We start from the raw sequence: 21712 nt of genomic DNA on the forward strand, positions 1-21712 counted from the left end.
GCCGCCGGCTCGGTCCCGCGCCCGCCGCCCGCCTTCGCCCGCCATGGCCCGCCTAACGGAGAGCGAGGCGCGCCGGCAGCAGCAGCAGCTCCTGCAGCCGCGGCCCTCGCCAGTGGGCAGCAGCGGGCCCGAGCCCCCCGGGGGGCAGCCCGACGGCATGAAGGACCTGGACGCCATCAAGCTCTTCGTGGGCCAGATCCCGCGCAACCTGGACGAGAAGGACCTCAAGCCGCTCTTCGAGCAGTTCGGCCGCATCTATGAGCTCACGGTGCTCAAAGACCCCTACACGGGCATGCACAAAGGTGGGCACTCGGCCCCCTCCCTCCCCTCCCCTCTCCTCCCTCGGCCTCCCCACCCCACCTTCCGGCATCTTCTCCCCCCCGCCCCCCCACCAACCCTCCTCTCCTCACCTCCTCCCTCTGCTTGCCTCTGCCACGGCATCATTTCTCCCCCCCCAAACCCTGTTCCACCCACCCCCTCCTCCCCCCTCTGGGGGTGCAGCTGACAGATCCGAGCTGGCCCCCTCCCCTCCTCCGCCCCCTCTCCCTCCCTCCCCACCTTCCGGCATTCTCTCTCCCTCTCCCTCTCTCTCTCTCCCTCTCTCTTCTCTTTCCTTTTCTCTCCTCTCCCATCTCCCTCTACCTCCCATCCTCCCCCCCCAGCATCCTTCTCCTTCTCTCTCTCTCTCTCTCTCTCTCTCTCCCTCCCTCTCCCTCTCATTCCCTCTAGACCCCCACCCCTTCCTCCCTCCCTCACCCACTCTTTCCTGCCCCTTTGCTCGGGGAGCTGCCTGAACGCTGCCACCCCTCCCTGCCGCCCCCCCTCCCCATTCATTCGGCCTCTCCAGGCCCCGTCGGGGAAGTTTGCACCTCTGGACTCCATTGCTTTGGTCATTTTCACAAAGCCAGGCCGGTGGGGCAGGTCCAGCCGGCCACGGGGGACACGGATGCCCAGGATCCCGGGCTAATCGGTAACTACAAAGAAAGCGGGGTGGGGGTCTGGGGTGCAGGCAGCTAAGCCAGTCAGGGGGAGCACCAGCCTCGGGTGGTTAAAAGGCTACCGTTTGCCCTCCCCCCTGCCCACCCTCTCTGTCTGGAGCAGCATCCCCCCTCCATTTCTCTATGGCCCCCCCCACCCCGAATGCCGCCTCCACCTTTGGCTCAAGTTAAAACTGGCCAAGCCTGTTAGCAGTGTGTTGAAGGCTGAGGCCAAAGACGATGAGCCTGGACCGTCCATCTGGCAGAGCCCAGATCCTGGGGTGGATGAGGAGGCGTGGGCGACCTGTGAGCCCAGCGGGGGAGGCAGGTGGGGTGGGGAGGCCTGCCCGCCTCCCTGCCACCTGATTCTCTGATGGCATGCTGGGAGGGGGTGCCAGGGACTGTGGCCCCAGCCCTGGGCTCTGATCACGGCCCAGTATCTGAATGGGGGTGGCCCTGACAGTTCTTCCGGCAGGGGCTGGGGACTGCGGGTGGGGATGGTACAGGCTTTGTGCTGACACCCCAGGTGAGACCCTGGAGGGGTCTTGGGGATGGATCAGGTCCCATGACCTATTTCAGGCCCCATTCATGCCTGTCCTCCCTTCAGTGTGGCGGGCATGGTAAGCATGAATACGTATTTGTTGAATGAATGGATGAATGAACGAGTGAATGAATCAATGAATGATGGGTCGGGGCAGGCCACAGGGAGGGTCTGGTGGGTTGGAGCCCAGGCCTGCCACTTCAGCTAGACCCTCCAGCCGGTACCCTGGGGGAGGAAAGCAACTCTTCCCATCCCCCACCTCTTTTCAAATCCAACCATCACCAAAAAAAAAAAAAAAGGGCCTGGAAAATCTAACTTCTCCCTGTGGCCTAGGAGGGCAGAGGGCTTGCACTCCTCCAGGCTAAGGGGTCCACAGCTGTACGGAGGGCTCTTTCCACAGCCCTCACCCCCTGGTGTGTCCGAAGGGCCCTTTTCTAGAGAGATTCTGGTGGGGTGGGGGAGTGTCCACGTGGTCCCCCCCAAATGTTGAATTGAAAGGCTGTCAGTGAGCTCTGGGTCAGGGAGACAGATGGGGTACAGGGAGTAGGAGACACCTGGTGGCCCTCCCCTCGTTTCTCATTTTTAAATCTCCCCTGGAGACCCCTGCCGCCCCCGCAGCGTGGGAAGGTGAGGGAGAAACTGTGGCTGGATTTTCACCTGGTCAGAGCCTCAGTTTACCTGCTGTTAACAGAGCAGGCTCTCATGAATGTGGGTGGGATTATTTTTTTCTGGCCGGAGAATGTTGGGATCGGGGGCATCTCAGGGTGTTTCCCATTTGCGATCTTTCCTTGGAGGGTGAAAATTAGGAAGCTGGGTGTCCATGATACCTGGTCCTCAACCTCCACTTTGCAGGAGACTTGGGTCGGGCTGAGCCCTGGATGCAGGGCCTGGGGGGTATGGGGGTGGGGGTCTTCCCCTTCTATCCCCTCCCCCAATACCATCAGGACCCGAATGGTTCCCCCTCCTGATCCCACCTATGCTGGGCCTGGCAGGACCTTACCTGTGGGTGGGAGCTGGGGGGAGCTGAAGGCCAGCAGCTGGGATTGAGGCCTGTTTGTGGGGCTCAGCTGTGTGACCTCTGTCTGGCCAGTGGCTGCCCCTCTCTGGGCTCAGCCAAAGGGAAGTGGAAGGATGACTGGGAGGTTGTGGTGTGGGGATGAGCTCCAGGCCCCTCCTGCCAACATGTCTCTGGTTTCGTTTCTGGGGAGCCTACAGGGTGCAGGGTGCCTGCTGGGGGTGCTGGCTGAGAGCCATGGGGTGGGAGTGTGGACGCCGGGTTGTGGAGAGAAATCCCCTGAGAGCTTTCTGGGCCGCCGGAGGCTGGGCACCAGGGGAGCTGAAAGGGCCGGGGTGGGGTGAAGTGAAAACACCCATTGTGGTCCCCGTGACCCCAGCACCCAGTGGGAGAAGGACCATCCAGTATCGCATTATTCTTACGATCACCATCACACCCTTAATTTTCACATTTGGGGGCCTGTTTTGATGCCCAGTGAAGGGATCATCACTCCCATGGGCTTGTGAGCACCTGTGCATTTCATCCAGAAGGGAAACTGAGGCTGGAGGGGCAAATACTTGGTCCCAAGGACCGACCAGAGCTGCCCCCCAGCTGTCACCCACCTGTCTCCCTCCCAGGCCAGAGGAAGCAGAAGTATATCTGTGTGATGAAGGAGCGACAGTGTTCCCCAAGCTGAGGATGAGGACCACCCCACACCGCGGTGGGGGGGGGAGGGGAGGGGGCGGGGCTGTGACATCTGACAGCCATCGCCAAGGGTGGAGGGTAGGGGCACCTCATTTTCTACGGGCCGTGCTGGAACCAGGAGAAAGGCAGGGAGTCCAGCCGGGTCCTTGGGCTCTGGGGATGGGGCAGGGTTGCGGGGAGAAGGCGGGGCAGGGTTGCGGGGAGAAGGCAGGGCGGGAAGTGAAGATTCCTCAGGAACAGGGCAGGCCCCTGGGTGCTGGCGTGTTTTGTTTTTAAGAGAGAGAGATGAAGACAGAGGTGGAGAGACACAGCAAGAGCAGAGAAGGAGAGAGATACACCGAGATGGAGAGAGGGAGAGACCCAGGGAGCCGCCCCCAGACCCCCCCCCTCCACAGGAAGAGGCAGAGAGAGGGCGGGAGTGGGGCAGAGCTGGAGAAGGGGGGCAGGGAGACCACGAGACCTTCCCCCCGCCCAGATCGGTGCCCCATTCAGAGAAAGGAGGCCTCCCCCGGCGCTCCCAGCCCAACCCGGGGCTCAGGCTAGGCACTGGGGGGGCTCCCACTGGCCAGAGGTCTCCCAGTGGCCAGTGTCCAGTCATCACCCCCTCCAGTCACCTGCTGGGGGACAGGCCCCCTCTGGGACCCTCCCTCCGAAGGCGCTGGGTGCACGTGGGGTCCCCCGAGGTGCCTGGTGTGGCTCGGGCCGTCCCTCTCCCGATCGGGCTGAATATTAATACCCAACCTGCCCAGGGCAGGCGCCTGCCAGAGGGCTCGTCCGCTGCCGCGCGGCCCCCATTTATGGTAATCACATATATATTTGCATGTTAATGACAATATTTGTCTTAAAGCGGAGGTTGTGAGGGGGGCCGGTGCAGGTGGAGGGGGCGGGTCGGGGCCTACGGTTTCCATGGGAGCACCAGCTGCTCGGCTGGCGGCTGGGGGGAGGCTGGAGCACGCCGCGATTGAGGCGTGAGATTCCGAGTGTGACGTGCCAGCCCCAGGGAGACGGCGGGCTGGGCGGCCGGCAGGCGCTGCCTGGCGGGGGGGATGGAGGGAGGGGACAACGGCGGGGGGCTGGGGAGAGCCACCAGGGCTGGCTGTGCAGCTTCGAGCCAGGCACCCCCCCCAGTGCCTCAGTTTCCCATGATGATGGGTTTAACAGGCTTTTCTGAGGGTGACTGTGACATCGTTTCTGCCTTCCTTCAGGCTGAGGGCATTGATTGAGCGCCTACTGTGTGCCGGCGTTGGTGCGGGGCTGAGATTCCGAGCAAATAGGAATCCCTATGTGGCACGATGGAGTCAACAAGCCGTAAATCCATCTACCCCTATGACCAACATTTATTGAGCACCTGCTGTGTCCCAGGCCCCGTCCTAGACCCGGGATACAGTGTTGGGCAAACAGATAAAAATCCTCTCCCAGACTCCTCCCACCCCCAGATCCCACATGGTGGGGGACACAGTGAGGAACCAGGAGGTTACAAGGCACTGATGTTAGGGCTGCGATGGTGGAAACACATCAGCGGGGACAACCCAGAGGAGGCTGTTATCTATAGAGTTGGGAGGCCAGCGGGACCTCCCATCTCGGAGAGGGTTGGGGGATGTGAGGACCGGAATGGTGGTTAAAGCTCTTGACACAGGGCTGGGCACAGAGCCATGCTTATTATACGAGTAAGCTGAGACCTGAAGGGTGGGAAAGATCTGTTGACGGGGAAGGGTGTTCCTGGTAGAGTATGTGCAAAGGCCCAGAGCAATGCTGATGCTGACTCTGGGAAAGTTCAAGCAGGGGAAAGACAGAGTTTTTGCCCTGGTGGGAAAACAGCAAAGAGTCCTGGGAGCCCCAGGGTCCCCTTCTGATGTGGGGCATATCTGGCAGGGCTCCTCTGAGAAGTTCTGGCATGGGGGGTGGACCCACGAGCTATCTCTGAAATAGGCCGGTGACTCTCTCTTTCACCCCTGATGTTGGCAGATGAGACCCTCGCCATTAGGAGCACTCAGTAGGACCACACTCACTAATTTAGCCAACACTTCCGGAAAGCCTTTTGGGGCCTTGCCTTGTACTAGGCAAGAGAGATCTGAGACCCCTCTGATTGGTAGACAGAGCTAGACATTGGCACCTATAGCTGGAATGGTCAGGGTTGTATGAAAGGGAGGGGATGCAGGGTTGAGGGAACTGGATAGGAAGTTGAAGGCTCTGCCTGGGGACTCTGGCTGCATGGCAGAGGGGCTTTAGAAGTGGGGTTTTGAAGGATGAATAGGAGCTTGCCAGGTGGAGAAAGCATTTCATGTATTTATTCACAGAGCACTTTTTTTGTTCTGGGCCCTTTTATGGGTGTGAAAAAAAGCAGTGAGTCAGCTAGGTGGATGTCTCTGTCCTTCTGGATGTGGACAGAGGGAACTGGGTTTGCAAAGGCCTGGAGGAGTGAAGGAGCACAGATGGAGTAGAGGAGGAATTAGGTGAGGCATGGGAGGTAAGGCCAGAGAGTTGGCATGGGCTGGACCCTGAAGAGCCTCTTATGCTGGACTGAGCTTGGACTCCTTCCTGAGGACACTGGGGAGCCATGGAAGAATATGGAGCAGGGGAGGATCTCAGACCTGCATGAAAAGGGAGCTTCATGTCCTGTTAACTGTCATGGCCACCATTGGCCTCTTTCCAGCCTCCCAGCCTTGTTCAGTATATGCACATTTCCTACACACCTGGATGGGTACAACAGAAGCTTCCCCTTGGGGCGAGGCTCACACTACGGGACAAGAGGGTCACAAAGAAGCAGACATGTGCTCAGGTCGCAGTGGTTCTTAGAAAACCAGGTTCCCCTCCCCCACATGGATAGGTGAGGAATTGGGGCTCAGAGACGGGCAACACCCAGACTCAAGTCACACAGCAGTATAGCTAGGTGTCACACCTCCCAACCTGAGACTTGACCCACTTTGGAAGAGAAATAAAGGAGTCAGAGAAAGAGATGTGATTGTGGAGACATAGACTCAGGATGAAAGCCATCCAGGGATGCTGGCTGTCCTTGTCCGGGGCCAGAGGGAGGGGCTGCTAGGTTTGGAAGACACTGACCTAGCAATAGCTCTGTTGGTCTGGGGTCATGGTCATCATCACTGACATGTAAGCTCTGTGACGGCAGGGACTGTGTCTTGTTCACCATTTTGAAGTGGATCATGTGGGTGAACAAGGGCCTAAGGGAATGAGAGGATGGGAAGGTAAGGGAGTGGTTGGATTGGGGGGGGGCTGGTCAACAGGTGGATAGATGGATACGTGAGTAGATAGGTCTAGGTATGAATGGACGGATGGGTGACAGTGACTTGGCTGTATGAGTGCATTGCTGGATGAAAGAGTGGGTAGACAGATGAAAGGCTGAATGGATTGATGGATGGATGGGTGGGTGGGTGGGTAAATAGATGGATGAATAGATGGATGGATGGATGGATGAATGGACGGAGGAATACATGGGTAGAGGGGTGGATGGATGGGTGAGTGGATGGATAGAGGGACGGATGGCTGGCTGGCTGGGTTGGTGGACACCCCTCCAACATTTACCACCTTCCTCCCCACCTGAATGGGAATGACCATCAGCTTTGCAGCCGGACAGGCTTGGTTCCTGTTCCTGGCTCTGCTTTTTATTTCTGTGTGATCTTGGACAAACCACCTTACCTTTTTTCTTAGCCTTAGCGTCCTCATTTGTAAAAGAGAAAGAATATCAATAGTCGTCTTACAGAGTAGTTGTAAAAATTAGAATTAGTTTATAGAATGTGGTTAATGCAATCACTGTCAGTAGTGTCTTGCGTATACTTGGTGTCAGTAAATGGTTGGGTAGCCAGATAGTCAACAACTGTCTGTCAGGTCTCTGGGATGTGCCAGAGCTAGGCTCTGGGGGACACAAAGCAATCTGGGGGGAGGAGGGATTGACAATAAGTGAGCAAACAGATGAATAAGATTTGGGTAGGAGAGAGTCGCTCTGGAGGAAGTAAAATGAGATGTGTGTTGGAGGGTGACAGCTGACGTTGAGTGACTGAAGATGTCAGGAGGTGATATTTGGGATGAGACCTGCATTACAGATGAGAAAGCTGTTGTTCTAAACCCAAAGGAAAGGCATTCCAGGAAGAGGACATGGCATGTGCAAAGACCCTGAGGTCAGAATTAGTTTGCTGTGTTGGGAGAATAGTGGCCTGTGTGTCTCAGGGCCCAAAAATCTGGAGGTAGTGAGCACAGCATGTGCAAAGGCCCTGGGGCAGGATGGGGTCCGGTGTATTGGACGAACATCGGAGATTTCTGCCACCACGGTTGAGCCCAGCTCCTCTGAGGGGCTCCTGAGAGATGGCGGGTTGCCTGCAGATGTCATGTAGGGTAGATTGTGACCTCCCCTAACTGTCCTCCTACTTCTCTCAGCAGCCTTTAAGGGTGGAGTCTTCATTTCTGAGAGGTGGGGAGGGGGCACTCATTATGTCCTTGTCCGTGACCCTCTACTAGGAGGAGGGACCCAAGGAGGCATTCCCACCACAACTAGGGGTCTCCTGAGCAACCTTATGGGGAAAGGCAGGCTCAGAGAGGGGAGGGCACCACCCCAAGGACACACAGCACGTTCATCATAGCAATGTCTATATTGGAAGGGTTTTGGTGTCATCTAGAGCTACCCCAAGTGGGTGGGTAGGGCTGCAAGGTCATTTCTTCACCTACCTACCCACCCCCTCTCTCAACTGTTTTTTTTTTTTTTTTGTCCCTATTATGTGCCACCTTTGAGTGAACTAGACCTCCTGTGCCCACGAGGAGCACAATGTGCTGTGAGAAAGTTGTCAGCACAGCTGAGTGGTCCTAAGGGTGGTGATTTGTGGTGATTTAAAAAGTCAAATCGTCATCTCTTGGTGGGGGGAGGTGAGGAGCAAGGGGTCCAGTGAGGTGTGTCTCACCCAGAGCGATCCTGCCCCCTGGGGGACACTGGGCGTTGTCTGGGGACATCTGTGGTTGTCATGAGTTGGGGGGGGGGTCCTGGCTTTGGCTGGTGACCAGGGAGGCTGCTCCACACCCTACAGCACCCAGGATGGCCCCCACAGAGGATGACCCGGCCCCGATGGCAGCAGTGCTGAGGGGGGGACCCCGATCTAGGATCACACCAACATTCTGGTCAGTGTGGTGTCATGTGTGGTCAGTGTGGTGTCATGTAGACAAGCCCTCAGGGTGCTCAGGATAGAACCATGGAGTCACCCTCCCTCTCCCCACCTCACATCCTCGCTCACTCTGCTCCAGACACACGGGCCTCCTCGCTGTTCCTCCAACACGCCAGGCCCGGTCCTGCCCCAGGGCCTTTGCATGGGTTGTGCCCTCTGCCTGGACCACACTTCCCCCAAATAATCACATGCCTCTTCCTTCATCCTCTGCAAACGTCACCTTCTCAGTGAAGCCATCCTGCAGACATGATTTATAATCTCAGCCACTCTCCAGCACTCCAAACCCTTCTTCCCTGCTTTCCCCCTTTTTTTTCTGTGAAAATGAGAACTTCTGATGTACCATAGATTTTACTTTTTATTTTAGTGGTTTTTCTCTCCTCCCAATAGACTAGAAGCCCTATTAAGATGGGATATTTCTGCCTTTTGTGTTCACTGATAGGTCTCGAGTGCTTAGAAAAGTACCTGAAACACAGCAGGTGGGTGGGTGGATTCACGGATGTATGTATGGATGGTTGGATAACTTGATGTGTGGATGGATGAATGGGTAAATGAATGAATGATGGATGGATGAATAAAGTACTGGATGATAAATAAATGGATAGCAGATGGATGGATGGATGGATGGATATGAGGATGGACAGGTGAATGAGAGGATAAATGAATGGATAATGTATGTATGTATGGATGGATGGATGGATGGATGGATGGGTGAGTGCACGGATGGGGGAATCACTGGTGCAGCGATGGCGACTAAATCCGTGGGAGGAGTCAACATGGCCGTAGGCAGGAAGTCGGGGGTCCAGATGAGCCCTGAGAAGCCCCAGTGTGTAAGGTGGGGGCAGAGGAGGAGGGAGCAACAGAGGCTAAGGAGCGGCAGCCCAGAGACGGTGTGCCCGATGGAGTGTGAGCCCTGGGTCCTAGTCTTGCCCTCTTGGACAGGAAGCAATGAGTTTATAAGCAGAGGGAGGGGCCCATCAGCCCTGCTATTCTCAGCAAAGTGGGGGATGGCTTCAGGATGAGAGGATGGACAAGGAGGTGGAGAGGGTGACCGGGGACAGGGGGTGGTGGAGAGGTGGTGCCACAGCAGAAGGGAATGTCTCCTATAATCTTTAGTGGATGGTATTATTATTTTATGGATGAGAAAGTGGAGGCTCAGAGAAGTAAAGTGGCTGGCCCTAGATCACACAGCAGAAGGGCATCGGGCAGGGTTAATTCCCCGTCTTTAGTCCCTTGATTAGCACTGAATTGAAAGATCTTGAGCCTGGGGTGCCACTGTGCGGTGGGTGGGGATCAGAGGGGTTTGAGACGAGGACTTTGCACAATCGGTCATGAATGGAGTCCTGGCTGGGGAGGGGAGGAGATGTTGGTGATCAGAGAGAAATGAAAAAGGCTGTCTCTCCTGCTTTTGTTTCCCCAGCACAACTGGCACATGACAGGTGCTCAGGAAATATTGACTGACCTGATGCTGGGCATGGGGGGGGGGGGCGGGGGGAGGGAGAAAAATGAATCAAGTGTAGTCGCCGCCCTCCAGGAGGTGGTCTTGATATTAGCAGGTCAGTTTGGAAACAAAGTCATTCAGTCAGTATTTATTGAGCACCTACTCTGTTCCTGGCACTATGTAAGTTCTGGGGACCCCAAACTGAACAAAACACAAACTCCCTCCATCCTCTTGGAAGTGGCATTTCAGTGGGGGAGACAGAAAAAATTATGTGCCATTTGAGATGGTGACAAAGGCACAGGAAAAAATAGAACAGGGTGGGGGGTGGTTGAGGAATGTTTTTGTTTTTTTTCTGGTTGCATTGGGTCTTCGTTGCTGCACGCGGGCTTTCTCTAGTTCCATCCAGGCAGGGCTACTCATTGCGGTGGCTTCTCTTGTTGCAGAGCATGGGTTCTAGGCGCGTGGGCTCAGTAGTTGTGCCTCGCGGGCTCTAGAGCACAAGCTCGGGAGTTGTGGTGTATGGGCTTAGTAGCTCCGCGGTATGTGGGATCTTTCCACACCAGGGAATCAAACGCATGTCCCCTGCACTGGCAGGCAGATCCTTAACCACTGTGCCACCAGGGAAGTCCCAGGACTGTCGTTTTAAACAGGGTGCTCCATGGAGGTTTCACTGAGGGTGTGACATTTGAGCCAAGACCTGAAGGAAGTGAGAGGGTGAACTGTGCAGAGATCTGGGGGAAATACATCCCAGAACAGCTTGTGCAAAGGCCCTGGGGCAGGACGGGGCCTGGTGTGTTGGAGGAACAGCGGGAGGCCCGTGTGTCTGGAGCAGAGTGAGTAAGGGGGAGAGGAGCGGGGAGGGCAGGGAGGGGAAGGGGGAGGTCGTTCAGGGCCTTGTGGGCCACGGGGAGGACTTGGGCTTTTACCCCAGGGAGGTGGGAGCTCTGGAGGGTTGTGGAGGGGCGGGGCCTGGCTCAGGTGTCACAGGCGCCCCCTTGTGGCTGCTCTGGGGAGGACAGACTGTGGGCGCCAGGGCGTAGCTGGGGACCAGGGGGTAGGGGACTGAGTTGGTCCAGGTGGGGCTGGACCAGGAACAGTGGCCAAATTCTTACTGAGCATGTGCTGTGTGCTGGGCCCGATGCTGGACACTGGGAACACATAAGTGACTGGGACACTACCTGTCTCCACGCCCCTGACCCAGCATCAGCTGGGGCTGGGGAGGCTTCCCCGAGGAGCAGTGGCTCAGTTGGGACCTTCAGGTTGAGGAGAAATGAGCCAGGCAAAGATGAGGGTGAGGGTGTGTGAACCAAGAAAATGGCAAGTTCAAAGGTAGTCAGCGAGGGACTTCCCTGGCGGTCCAATGGTTAAGACTCCGTGCTCCCAATGCAGGGGGACCAGGTTCGATCCCTGGTCAGGGAACTAGATCCTGCATGCCACAACTAAAAGATCCCGCATGCCTCAACTAAGACCCGGCACAGCCAAATACATAAATATTAAAAGAAACAAAAACAAAGGCAGTCATTGAGATGCCAGGCGTGGGGTGTGTCCAGGGTCAGGGTGCAGCCAGGGACACGACCAGTGTCCATCAGGGTCAGTCCCCAGACCTACCAAGCTGCCTGGGAAGTGACAAAAATCCCAGACTTATGCATGAACATAAGGACTATGAATAGTAAAAAGGAAAAAAAAATTGTTTTTCTTTTCATTTTTTTTTTGCGGTACGCGGGCCTCTCACTGTTGTGGCCTCTCCCGTTGCGGAGCACAGGCTCCGGACGCGCAGGCTCAGCGGCCATGGCTCACGGGCCCAGCCGCTCCGCAGCATGTGGGATCTTCCCGGACCGGGTCACGAACCCGCGTCCCCTGCATCGGCAGGCAGACTCTCAACCACTGCGCCACCAGGGAAGCCCCTCTTTTCATTTTTAAAAGTTTTTTTAGTTCATTAGATCAATGTAACAAGCTCCAGCGACTTAAGTTGTTCCCCAAGGCTCTGGAATTTTCTGGAACTCAGAAGCCCTTTACCCACCCCCAGTTTGGGTTTAGCACCAGGGGTTGTTTCTGACTTGCTGTATGACCTCAGGAAAGCTGCTCAGCATCTCTGAGCCTGGGTTAACTCCTCTGTAACATGAGGATAAAAATAGTGTGAGAGGGCTTCCCTGGTGGTGCAGTGGTTGAGAGTCCACCTGCCGATGCAGGGGACACGGGTTCGTGCCCCGGTCCAGGAGGATCCCACATGCCGCGGAGCGGCTGGACCCGTGAGCCGTGGCCGCTGAGCCTGCGCGTCCGGAGTCTGTGCTCCGCAACGGGAGAGGCCACAACAGTGAGAGGCCCGCGTACCGGAAAAAAAAAAAAAAAAAAAAAATATATATATATATATATGGTGTGAGAATCCAGGGATGGCAGGGAGAGCAGCTGCATGAGGGCTTGGCTCCACGCACATGAGTGGTACCACTTGGGGGATTTTTAGTCAGTCCTGCGGGGGTCCTTCCCATGAAGACCCCCAAACCCTCAGATCTAGCAGGGCCCAAACCGGGTTCCACCTCTTCCTTCCAAACTGCTGCTGCTCCTGGGTCCCCATCGGTACCAGTTTCCTGGGGTAGCCATTCCAAACGATCACAGATTCTCTCTCAGTCCTGGAGGCCAGAAGTCTGAGATCAAAGCTGTGCTCCCTCTGGAGACTCCAGGGGAGGGTCCCTCCTGCCTCTTCCAGCTTCTGGGGGCTCCAGGCGTCCCTTGGCTTCTGGCTTCATCCGTCCAGTGTCTGCCTCCATATTCCCCTGTCTTCTGTCTGTGTCTCCTCTTCTGTCTCGTATAAGGACACTTGGCATTGGATTTGGGACACACATGTTGTCCAGGATGATCTCATGTCAAGATCCTTACATCTGCAAAGACCCTTTTTCCAAATAAGGTCCCATTCCCAGGTTCCTGGAGTGGATGGATCTTTTCTGGGAGGACCAGCATTCAGTGCGCAGAGATGCTTCTCATCTTCTGGGCTTCCCTAGCCCCGTGTCCCCACCTCTGCCCCAGGCTGACAACACACAGGGGAGTGTCTATCTCTGCCTCTACCCAGCCTGGAGCCTTAGCATCACCCATTAGTCAAAGCATTGTCTCCAGAACCCCAGCTGAGCAGAGGCCTGTTGCCATGGAGGGACAATGGCCACCTCTACCCCCTTCCTCAGAGAGGAGCATCCCCAGGGCTGGGGGAAGAGCCCTGTGTCATGTGTCATGCAGGTATGGGCTTAAGTCCTAGCCCTGTCCTATCTGTGGGTGACCTGGGCCACTGGGAACCTCAGTCTCCTCACCTGTAAGGTGGACACTCTTCTCCCTACCATCGTAGGCTCTGTGGGGTCGGCCTGGGTCTCCATGTTTGGGAGGCCTGTATTAATGGTTCAGTTTATCTGTGCATCAAACAGTTGGTGCCTAGACTAGATTGTAGGTGGCCCACAATGGTCTTTTCATGGATGCTCTTAAGGCCACGTTTGTCTTAAAATACTAAAGGTGTGGAGTGAGTTCAGGGAAGATGGCAGAATTGGGTGCCTCTGCCACTCCACACCCCGGGGACAAAAGCCCCAAAAGTGCAGTGGATGAGAGTGAAGCCCATGACATCAGATACCCCTGGCTCCAAATTCCAGCTCCACCCCTTACCTGCTGTGCAATCATAGGCAAGTCACTTTGTCTCTCTGAACCTCAATTCCTCCATACAGTGCATAACACCTCCCTCATAGGATTCCTGCAGAGAAGAGAGGGGCGTGGAGCCAGGTAACCAGGACAGTGAACGCCCTAAGTGTTCAATGATTCCCCTGTTATTGCTATTACTGTTATAAGAGGGGAAATATTGTGGTGCGGAAGGGCTGGGACTGGAGTTAGACTTCCGGGGTTCAAATTCCACCTCTGGGACCCGTCGCTGTGTGACAGCTCAATGTCTGGTGTTTCCGTGTCCCCGTCTTAAAATGGGGAGAAAACAGATACAATAGTGCCATTCTCTTGGGCTAGGCTGAGGGTTTGAAGGGTTCATATGGGTGATGTCTCTATAAGATGCTTGGCACTCAGTGAACTTCAACTATTACTGTCATTATTACAACTTCAAGTCATGAAATTCCAAAAGCTGTGATCTTGGAGCAGAGAGCAGAGGATCTCGTCAAGAGGAGGGACCCTCAGGTTTCCCAGTAAAGAAGAGGATCTGCTGCTTGCTTGCCTCCAGGGACAGGGCACTGCCTCCCTCCAAAGAGAGCCATGATGAGGTGGATCTAGTTGTTAGACAATTTTCCTATATTGAGGAAATCTCTTGTTTCCCAAGGATCCCCCCATTGGTCCCTACTCCACCTGGGGTGTCGAGAGGTCAGCTCTTGTCCAGGCTTTGAAAAATGGGGGTGGGTGTGAAGGGAACCATGGGGTTGTCAAGTACTGAGCATTCTGGGTTATTGGTTCTTGGAGGTGGGGCTGCCCTATTGACCTGCCCCGCCTCTACAGAACCCCAGGGCTTGGCCAGCGCGGGGCTTGGAGTGTGTTTTGCTGAACACCTGGTCCCACCCTCTTGTCATTGACGAGGCTGGTGTATAGGGTGAGGGTAGCCAGGGCTGGAATCTGCTGAGAGGCTCACCCATTGTGGGCACTGGCTGGGCTGAGATTTCCCTGGGAGGGTCCCTCTAGGAGTAGGATGCAGCAAACCAGACCCCCTAAATTGAAATGGGGTCCATGGCGTCTTCAACATTTGATCCAGCAGCACATTCTGTCAGAAAGGTGGTACTATTTTAAGGTTCCTTGCAGGGAAAGTTAAGGCAGGGGCCTGTGACCCTCCACATAGGCCTGGGGGGCCTATTTCCCTCATAGGCTCTGGGGGAAATTTTTAGAAAAGATGCAAACTCAAGGCAGTGTATCCTAGTGGTTAGCACACAGTTCGAGGTGCCTGACTGCCTGGGGTGTTCCACTGTGTGACCTTGGGCAAGTCACTTCTGCTCTCTGTACCTCAAGCCCTCATCTGTAAAACGAGGACAATGCCAACAGCTCCTTTGTGCGGTTATTGTGACGATTAAATGAGTCAGTATTGAGTATAAGCTTATTAGCAATAAAAACTAAGGAGCTTAAGGCTTCCCTGGTGGCGCAGTGGTTGAGAGTCCGCCTGCCGATGCAGGGGACGCGGGTTCGTGCCCTGGTCTGGGAAGATCCCACATGCCGCGGAGCGGCTGGGCCCGTGAGCCATGGCCGCTGAGCCTGCGCGTCCGGAGCCTGTGCTCCACAACGGGAGAGGCCACAACGGTGAGAGGCCCGCGTACCGCAAAAAACAAAAACAAAACTAAGGAGCTTTATTAACATCATCACTAAAAGTCTGTGTCTGTTGGGAACCGTATTTATTCGTTAAGGCTGCTGAAATAATGTGCTGCAAACCAGGTGGCTTAAAAAAACAGAAGTGTAATCTCTCCTAGTCCGACAGGCCAGAAGTCGGAGATCAAGGTGTCAGCAGGGTTGGCTTCTTTTTTTTTTTTGGCCTCACTGTGTGGCATGTGGGATCTTAGTTCCCCGACCAGGGATCAAACCCGTGCCCCCCGCATTGAGAGCGCGGAATCTTAACCACTGGACCGCCAGGGAAGCCCCGGGGGCTGGCTCCTTCTGAGACCATTAGGGAGAATTTGATGCAGGTCTTCCAGCTTCTGGTGGTGCTGGCAGTCCTTACCGTTCTTTGGCTTGTCATACATCCCCCAGATTTCTGCCTTCATGTTCACATGGCGTTCTCCCTGTGTGCATGTCTCTGTGTTCAAGTCTTCCCCTTTTATAAGGGTACCAGTCTCATATTGGATTAGGGTCCATCCTACTCTACTATGACCTCACCTCAACTAATTGCATCTGCAACGACCCTATTTCCAAATAAGTTCACATTCTGAGGTCCTGTTGGTTAGGAGAACAACATATGAGCTTGAGGGAGGAGGGAAACAGTTCAACCCTAATAGAACCTGAAATTCGAGGCTCTATTATCCAGAAACTGGTGAACATGACGCGTTTTCACCAATTAGAAAAGAGAAGCTAAGAGGCCGAGAGGAGATAGGGCCAAGAAAACAGGGAAACATTTCAGTACCAGGGACAGCGGCTCGCGTGTTTGTTTTGGTTTTTTCTCTCGCTGCAAACCTTCCAGACCCAGAGGCTGATGGAGGGTTATTCAGGGGTCTCACCTACCCTTCTAGGGCCAGCACACTCCATCTTCTGCATATAGGGCTCCACAGGCAAGAAAGGACCCAAGGAGAAAGGGCTTTGCCCCTATTTTACATCTCCCTGCAGCCCAGTTTCTTGCCAATCATGCCTAATTTCTCTCAGTCTTTATGGCCGATTTTCGTAGTGCTTCTCGTTTCCCTGAAGACCTTGGAAAATTCTATTCAGAAAATAGAAACACCAAAAAAAAAAAAAGTGGAAAGATGAGGCATGTATTGGAAGAAGACATGGGCATCAAATATAATCAAAAAAGAATAAGCACACAAAATTTATAAAGAGGGGATGTTTGTAATATATCCCAATTACAAGTTTTTATTCTGGTAAAATTACATAACAAAATTTACCAACTTAACCATTTTTAAGTGCACAGCTCAGTGGCAGTAAGCACATTCACATTGTTGTGCAACCATCCCCACCATCATCTCCAGAACTTTCTCATCTTCCCAAACTGAAACTCTGTCCCCATTAAACACTGATTCCCCATCCCCCTCCCCCAGCCCCTGGCCCCCACCATCTACTTCCTGTCGCCATGCATCTGACTCCTCTGGGTCCTCCTATGAGTGGAATCATACTGTATTTGTCCTTCTATGTCTGGCTTATTTCACTGAGCATCAGGTCTTCAGGGTTCATCCATGTTGCAGCAGGTGTCAGAATTTCTTTCCTTTGTGGTCCTTTTATAGATGGACCACATTTTGCTTATCCGTTTATCTGTTGATGGATATCTGGGTTGTTTCCACCTTTTGGCTGTTGTGAATAATGCTGCTATGAACACGGGTGTGCAAATATCTCTTCGAGTCCCTGCTTTCAATTCTTTTGAGATATATACCCAGAAGTGGAATTGCTGGATCATATGGTAATTCTATGTTTAACTTTTTTTAGGAGCTGCCAAAGTGTTCTCCACAGCGGCCGCACAATTTTACATTCCCAACACATTTAAATGTTTTTTAAATGCTAGAAGATGTCCTCAGCTCTGCCTGGTGCCCCTTCCCCAGGGCTGCAGGGCACCTCTCAGGCCTGGGGCGGGGACCCCTCCCCATCACCAGGCCCAGCTGGTGGGAGCAGCCGCGTAGTGAGCGCAGCCCAGCAGGATGCGGCTTTAATTAGCTCCAGCCTGGGGCGGAAGTGGTGCCCACGGAGCTGTTCCTAGGGGCTCTGCACAGGGGGTCCTCTTCGGGGAAGGCAGAGAGACCATGGGGAGGGAGCTGGGCATGGAGGACACAGGACTCGACAGCATCAGAGCAGCCAACCATGGTCTCATTTCACAGACAGTGAAACTGAGGTCCATAGGGGTTAGAGAGGCAACCCAGCGCTGGAGCCCGGATCCCTATGTCCATCCCAGGGAACTTGTCTGCATCCTCTAGCCCGCCTCGGGCAAACATCTTTCAAAATATCTTTGATCTCATTGGCCTTTCTCTGGGCGCCTCCCTCTGCTCGCTCCTCTTCTGTGTCTGTCTCTCAACCTTTCTTGTCCCTGTGGCTCTCACGCTTCTCACCCCCCGCCCCCATTCAGGACTTCCTCCAATCACACCCTCTGTCTAGACTACTTTAGGGCCGGCCCCGCCCCTTGCCTCTCCTGATTGGCCCTGCCCTTTGACGCCACACCCCCCCCTTGTAGCTCCGCTCCCCGCCCCTTGGTGGGTCAATCCCACCGTACCCTCGGACCATCCTCTCTGATGGGGGAAACTGAGGCCCACACAGGGGCAGCGTCCCATCCGAGGCCACAAAGCTGGTTAGTGGCAGAGTCACTGTGCTCCTCATTCCAGGGTTGAGGCCTCTTCTGACTCCTTGGGGCTGCTGGTGCCCTCCCCACCCTCCTCCCTGGGGCAGCAGCTCTGCCCCCTCTCCCCTCCCCCACCTCGCCCCGCATTTTAGCATCAGCCACGGATTTAATTAACAGCTGATTCTCCTCTCTGCCTTTCCCTGTCTCACCCTTTGGGAAATGTACGTGTGGGAGGGGAGAGCTGAGCTACTCCTACTGCCCCACACCCAAAGGGGGCTCCAGCCTCCTTTTCTCTTTTTGTTTTTTAAATTGTAGTAAAATACACATAACATTAAATTTACCACCTTAATCATTTTTCCTTCTTTTCTTTCCTTAAATTTCTTTTATTGTGGTTAAATACACATAACATAAAGTTGACCATTTTAACCATTTTTAAGTGTGCAATTCAGTGGCATTAAGTACATTCCCACTGTTGTGTAACCATCCCCACCATCACCTCCAGAACTTTCTCATCTCCCCAAACTGAAATTCTGTCCCCATGAAACACTAACTCCCCACATCCTCCCCCAGCCCCTGGCCCCCACCATCTACTTCCTGTCTCTATGGATGTGACTCCTCTGGGGACCTCATGTGAGTGGGATCACACAGTATCCTTCTGTGTCTGGTTCTCTCACTGAGCATAACATCCTCAAGGTTCATGTATGTTGTAGCATGTGTCAGAATTTCCTTCCTTTTAATTTATCTATTTGGCTGTGCCGTGCGGCATGTGGGATCCTAATTCCCCAACCAGGGATCGAACCTGTGCCCCTGCAGTGGGAGCATGGAGTTTTAACCACTGGACCGCCAGAGAAGTCCCGTTTCCTTCCTTTATAAAGCTGAGTAATATTCCATTGTACAGGTGGACCACGTTTAGTTTATCCATTCATCAGTTAGTGGATGCTTGGGTTGTTTCTGCCTCTTGGGTATTGTGAATAATACTGCTGTGAACATGGGTATACAGCATCCTTTTCTCCTAACACCCATTTTTGTCTCCCCTCCAGGCTGTGCCTTTCTCACCTACTGTGCCAGGGACTCCGCCATCAAAGCTCAGACTGCCCTGCACGAACAGAAGACCTTGCCCGGGGTGAGTCCTGGGTGCTGTCTGGGAAGGGAGGGAACACACGGAGGAGATGCTTTTGGCCTGGGGAAGGCTAAGGCCCTTCCTGGGATCAGCTGTGAAGCCCACGTGCTTCTGGACTCAGAAAGAGGCATAAGGAACAGGGAGACAGAAATCACCAGAATGAGCATTTCTTGTGTGCCTACTGCATCCCATGCTGTACACTTCACATCAGGGTTGTTGTGTGGCGTGCAGGCTGCATACTGCACAAGGGCACCTGACTTAGCATGCGAGTGTCATTGGACTGAAACCTGAAGGATGAGGAAATATTGGCAGGGCAGAGGGACAGCCTGTGCAAAGGCCCTGGGGCAGGACTGGGCCTGGTGTGTTGGAGAAACAGCGAGGAGGCCCACGTGTCTGGAACAGAATGAGCGAGGGGGAGAGAGGGAGGAGGGGAGGGCAGGGAGGTGAGAGAGGCAGACGTGCAGGGCCTGTGGGCCTCAGGGAGGAGCCTAGACCCTACCTGTTTCTCACCATAAAAAGGGAAGGGGTTCTCTTTCCCCTTGTTCTTATGGAGCAAATGAAGCTATGGCCCCTTAATGTAATAGTTCCTCCCCAGGGAAAGCTGGCCCAGGCTCTGTCCCTGCTGGTCTCTCTTATCAGCCCTGTCCTCTTTGGGTGGGCAGGAGGTCCCTGCCCCCAGTAAAGGATGGATGGTCCCCCTGAGCCAGCCAAGCCAGGTCTCCAGTGAGAACTGTGGCACCCCCCATGAGTTCGGGGGTGGGGGTGTCGCCCCTTCCCTCTGGAAATCTCAGGGACCCTTCAGCCTCAAGAAGATTCAGCAGATGCTTTGGTGGCATCATGCCATCACTGCTGGGAGCATGGGCACAGCACGGCTGACAGTGGACAATCTGGGGTTCGCCTGCTAGGGACATGAAGCTGTGGCATGGGTTTAACTCAACTCTGAATAAGCATCACAATGTTTGGGAGGGGGTGGTCTCAACCTTATCTTGCAGAACAAAGAGCCCCTCTTTGGAAGGTGAAGTGGCAGAGGCAAGAGCATACACTTTGGTGGCCACATCAGTGGGCTCCTCATTTAGCTCCCACCTGTTTTTGCTGTGTGACAATGAGCCAGTAACTCAACCTCTCTGGTCTTCAGCATTGGAAGAGTATAATGGGGTGAAACTGTACCGAAGGTCATGGAGGGATTCACAGAGTAGGTGGCATTTGAGAAGAGACTTGAAAGATGAGAAGGCAGGGCATGCCAGGAGAAGGAACAGGACTTGCAAAGGTGACTTAGAGCCTGTGGAATAAACACCATCCGGAACTCACTCTTCTCCCTCCCTTGGACCTTCTGTCAATACCTCCCCAAATCAACTGGAAACTGGAGGGCAGGTCCGTCCATACAGGTTAGCGTCAAGGGGCACAGTGGGGTTCTACGGACTGTATTAGTTATCTCCTGATGCACCACAAATTACTGCTCAACTTAGTGGCTTCAGAAAATCAGCATTCGGGCTTCCCTGGTGGCGCAGTGGTTGAGAGTCCGCCTGCCGATGCAGGGGACGCAGGTTCGTGCCCCGGTCCGGGAAGATCCCACATGCCGCGGAGCGGCTGGGCCCGTGAGCCACGGCCGCTGAGCCTGTGCGTCCGGAGCCTGTGCTCCACAACGGGAGAGGCCACAACAGTGAGAGGCCCGTGTACCGCAAAAAAAAAAAAAAAAAAAATCAGCATTTGTTATCTCACAGTTGCCAGGGGTCAGGAATTGGGGCATGAGTTTGCTGTGTGGTCCTGGCTTTGGGGTCTCTCCTGAGGTGGCAGTGAAGTTGTCAGCCAGAGCTCGACTGTTGGCTGGAGGCCTCAGCGTCTCTCCCCGTGGGCATCTCCCTGGTGCCTGCTGCTTGAGGGAGGGGCCTCACAACAGGGCTGCTGGCTTCCCCCAGGGCATGTGATCGGAGCAGGCGAGAGCCAGGAGGAAGCCACGGCACCTTTTATGTCTTCCTTTCAGAATGACACACTCTCATTTCTGCCATATTCTGTCCTGGCAACTTGCCAGGAGCCAGGGGGCCTTGGGGAGGGACACCTTGGAGGGACAAAGTTTGGTAGTGGATTTGTCCAAGTTCTGGCAGCCAGCAAGCAGCAGAACAGGGATATGACCTTCATGGTCTGACTGCAGACCCCATGCTAGCAACAGCTCCAGTGCTGTTTCCCAATCCTTCCATATCCAGTGGACCTTTTTTTTTTTTTTTGTGGCATCAGGTCCTGGCTGGAAGCTCTGACTCTCTGTTCAGAGAAATCAATACCCACATGGAGATTTGCCAACGTTCCTAGAAGTTTCCCTCCGCCCCCATCAGCTAAGTCCCTCGTCCCCATTCCCCTGTGCCCATTTTCCTGATGGGATCACTGAGATCCAAAGCCAGTGCCTTTGGCTGCCTGAGGCCTCAAGGGCCTGTTCCCCCTGTGTTGGGGGCTAAAGCTGGGCTCTGGCAGACGGTGGAAGGGCCAGGAGTCAAGGAGCCATCCCTCCCTGTATGCCCCGCCCCTCTTTCCAGGCTGGTCTCTGGTCCAAGGCCTCTTCAGGATGTAAAGATGCCAGTTGCCCGGGGTTCCTTCTCTGTGTCAGGCTCAGGGCTCTCTGTCCTCCTCTCTCTGCTCACTCTCCCAGCCCATGGATCGAGTTCTTTCATCCATCTATCCAGCCACCAGCAAACTTTCATTGAGCACCTATGCTGCACTTCTCTCGCCAGCTCTGTGTGCAGAAACCACCCCCTGGTGACTCTCCCAGGCACCCCAGACCCAGCAGAGCTCAAAATGGCCACAGCATGCCCTTTGAACAAGTTTCTCCTCCTCCCTCCCCCATCCCCCCCAGCCCTGCCATCCCCAC

General features: G+C 54.7%; 1 protein-coding gene across 4 annotated transcripts in view; it reads left to right on the plus strand.

The window, feature by feature from the left end:
• CELF5 (CUGBP Elav-like family member 5) overlaps positions 1-21712 on the plus strand; it is a 49826-nt gene continuing 28114 nt past the window's right edge. For all 4 annotated transcript variants that reach the window (XM_067734270.1, XM_067734271.1, XM_067734273.1 and 1 more), the window contains exons 1-2: positions 1-302; positions 18776-18858. In XM_067734270.1, coding sequence (XP_067590371.1) covers positions 44-302; positions 18776-18858 — 342 coding nt within the window. In that variant the 5' untranslated portion in view covers positions 1-43. The remainder of the gene's footprint in view (positions 303-18775; positions 18859-21712) is intronic.

Source organism: Pseudorca crassidens, chromosome 3 (assembly GCF_039906515.1).
Source record: "Pseudorca crassidens isolate mPseCra1 chromosome 3, mPseCra1.hap1, whole genome shotgun sequence".
NCBI classification, from domain to species: domain Eukaryota; kingdom Metazoa; phylum Chordata; class Mammalia; order Artiodactyla; family Delphinidae; genus Pseudorca; species Pseudorca crassidens.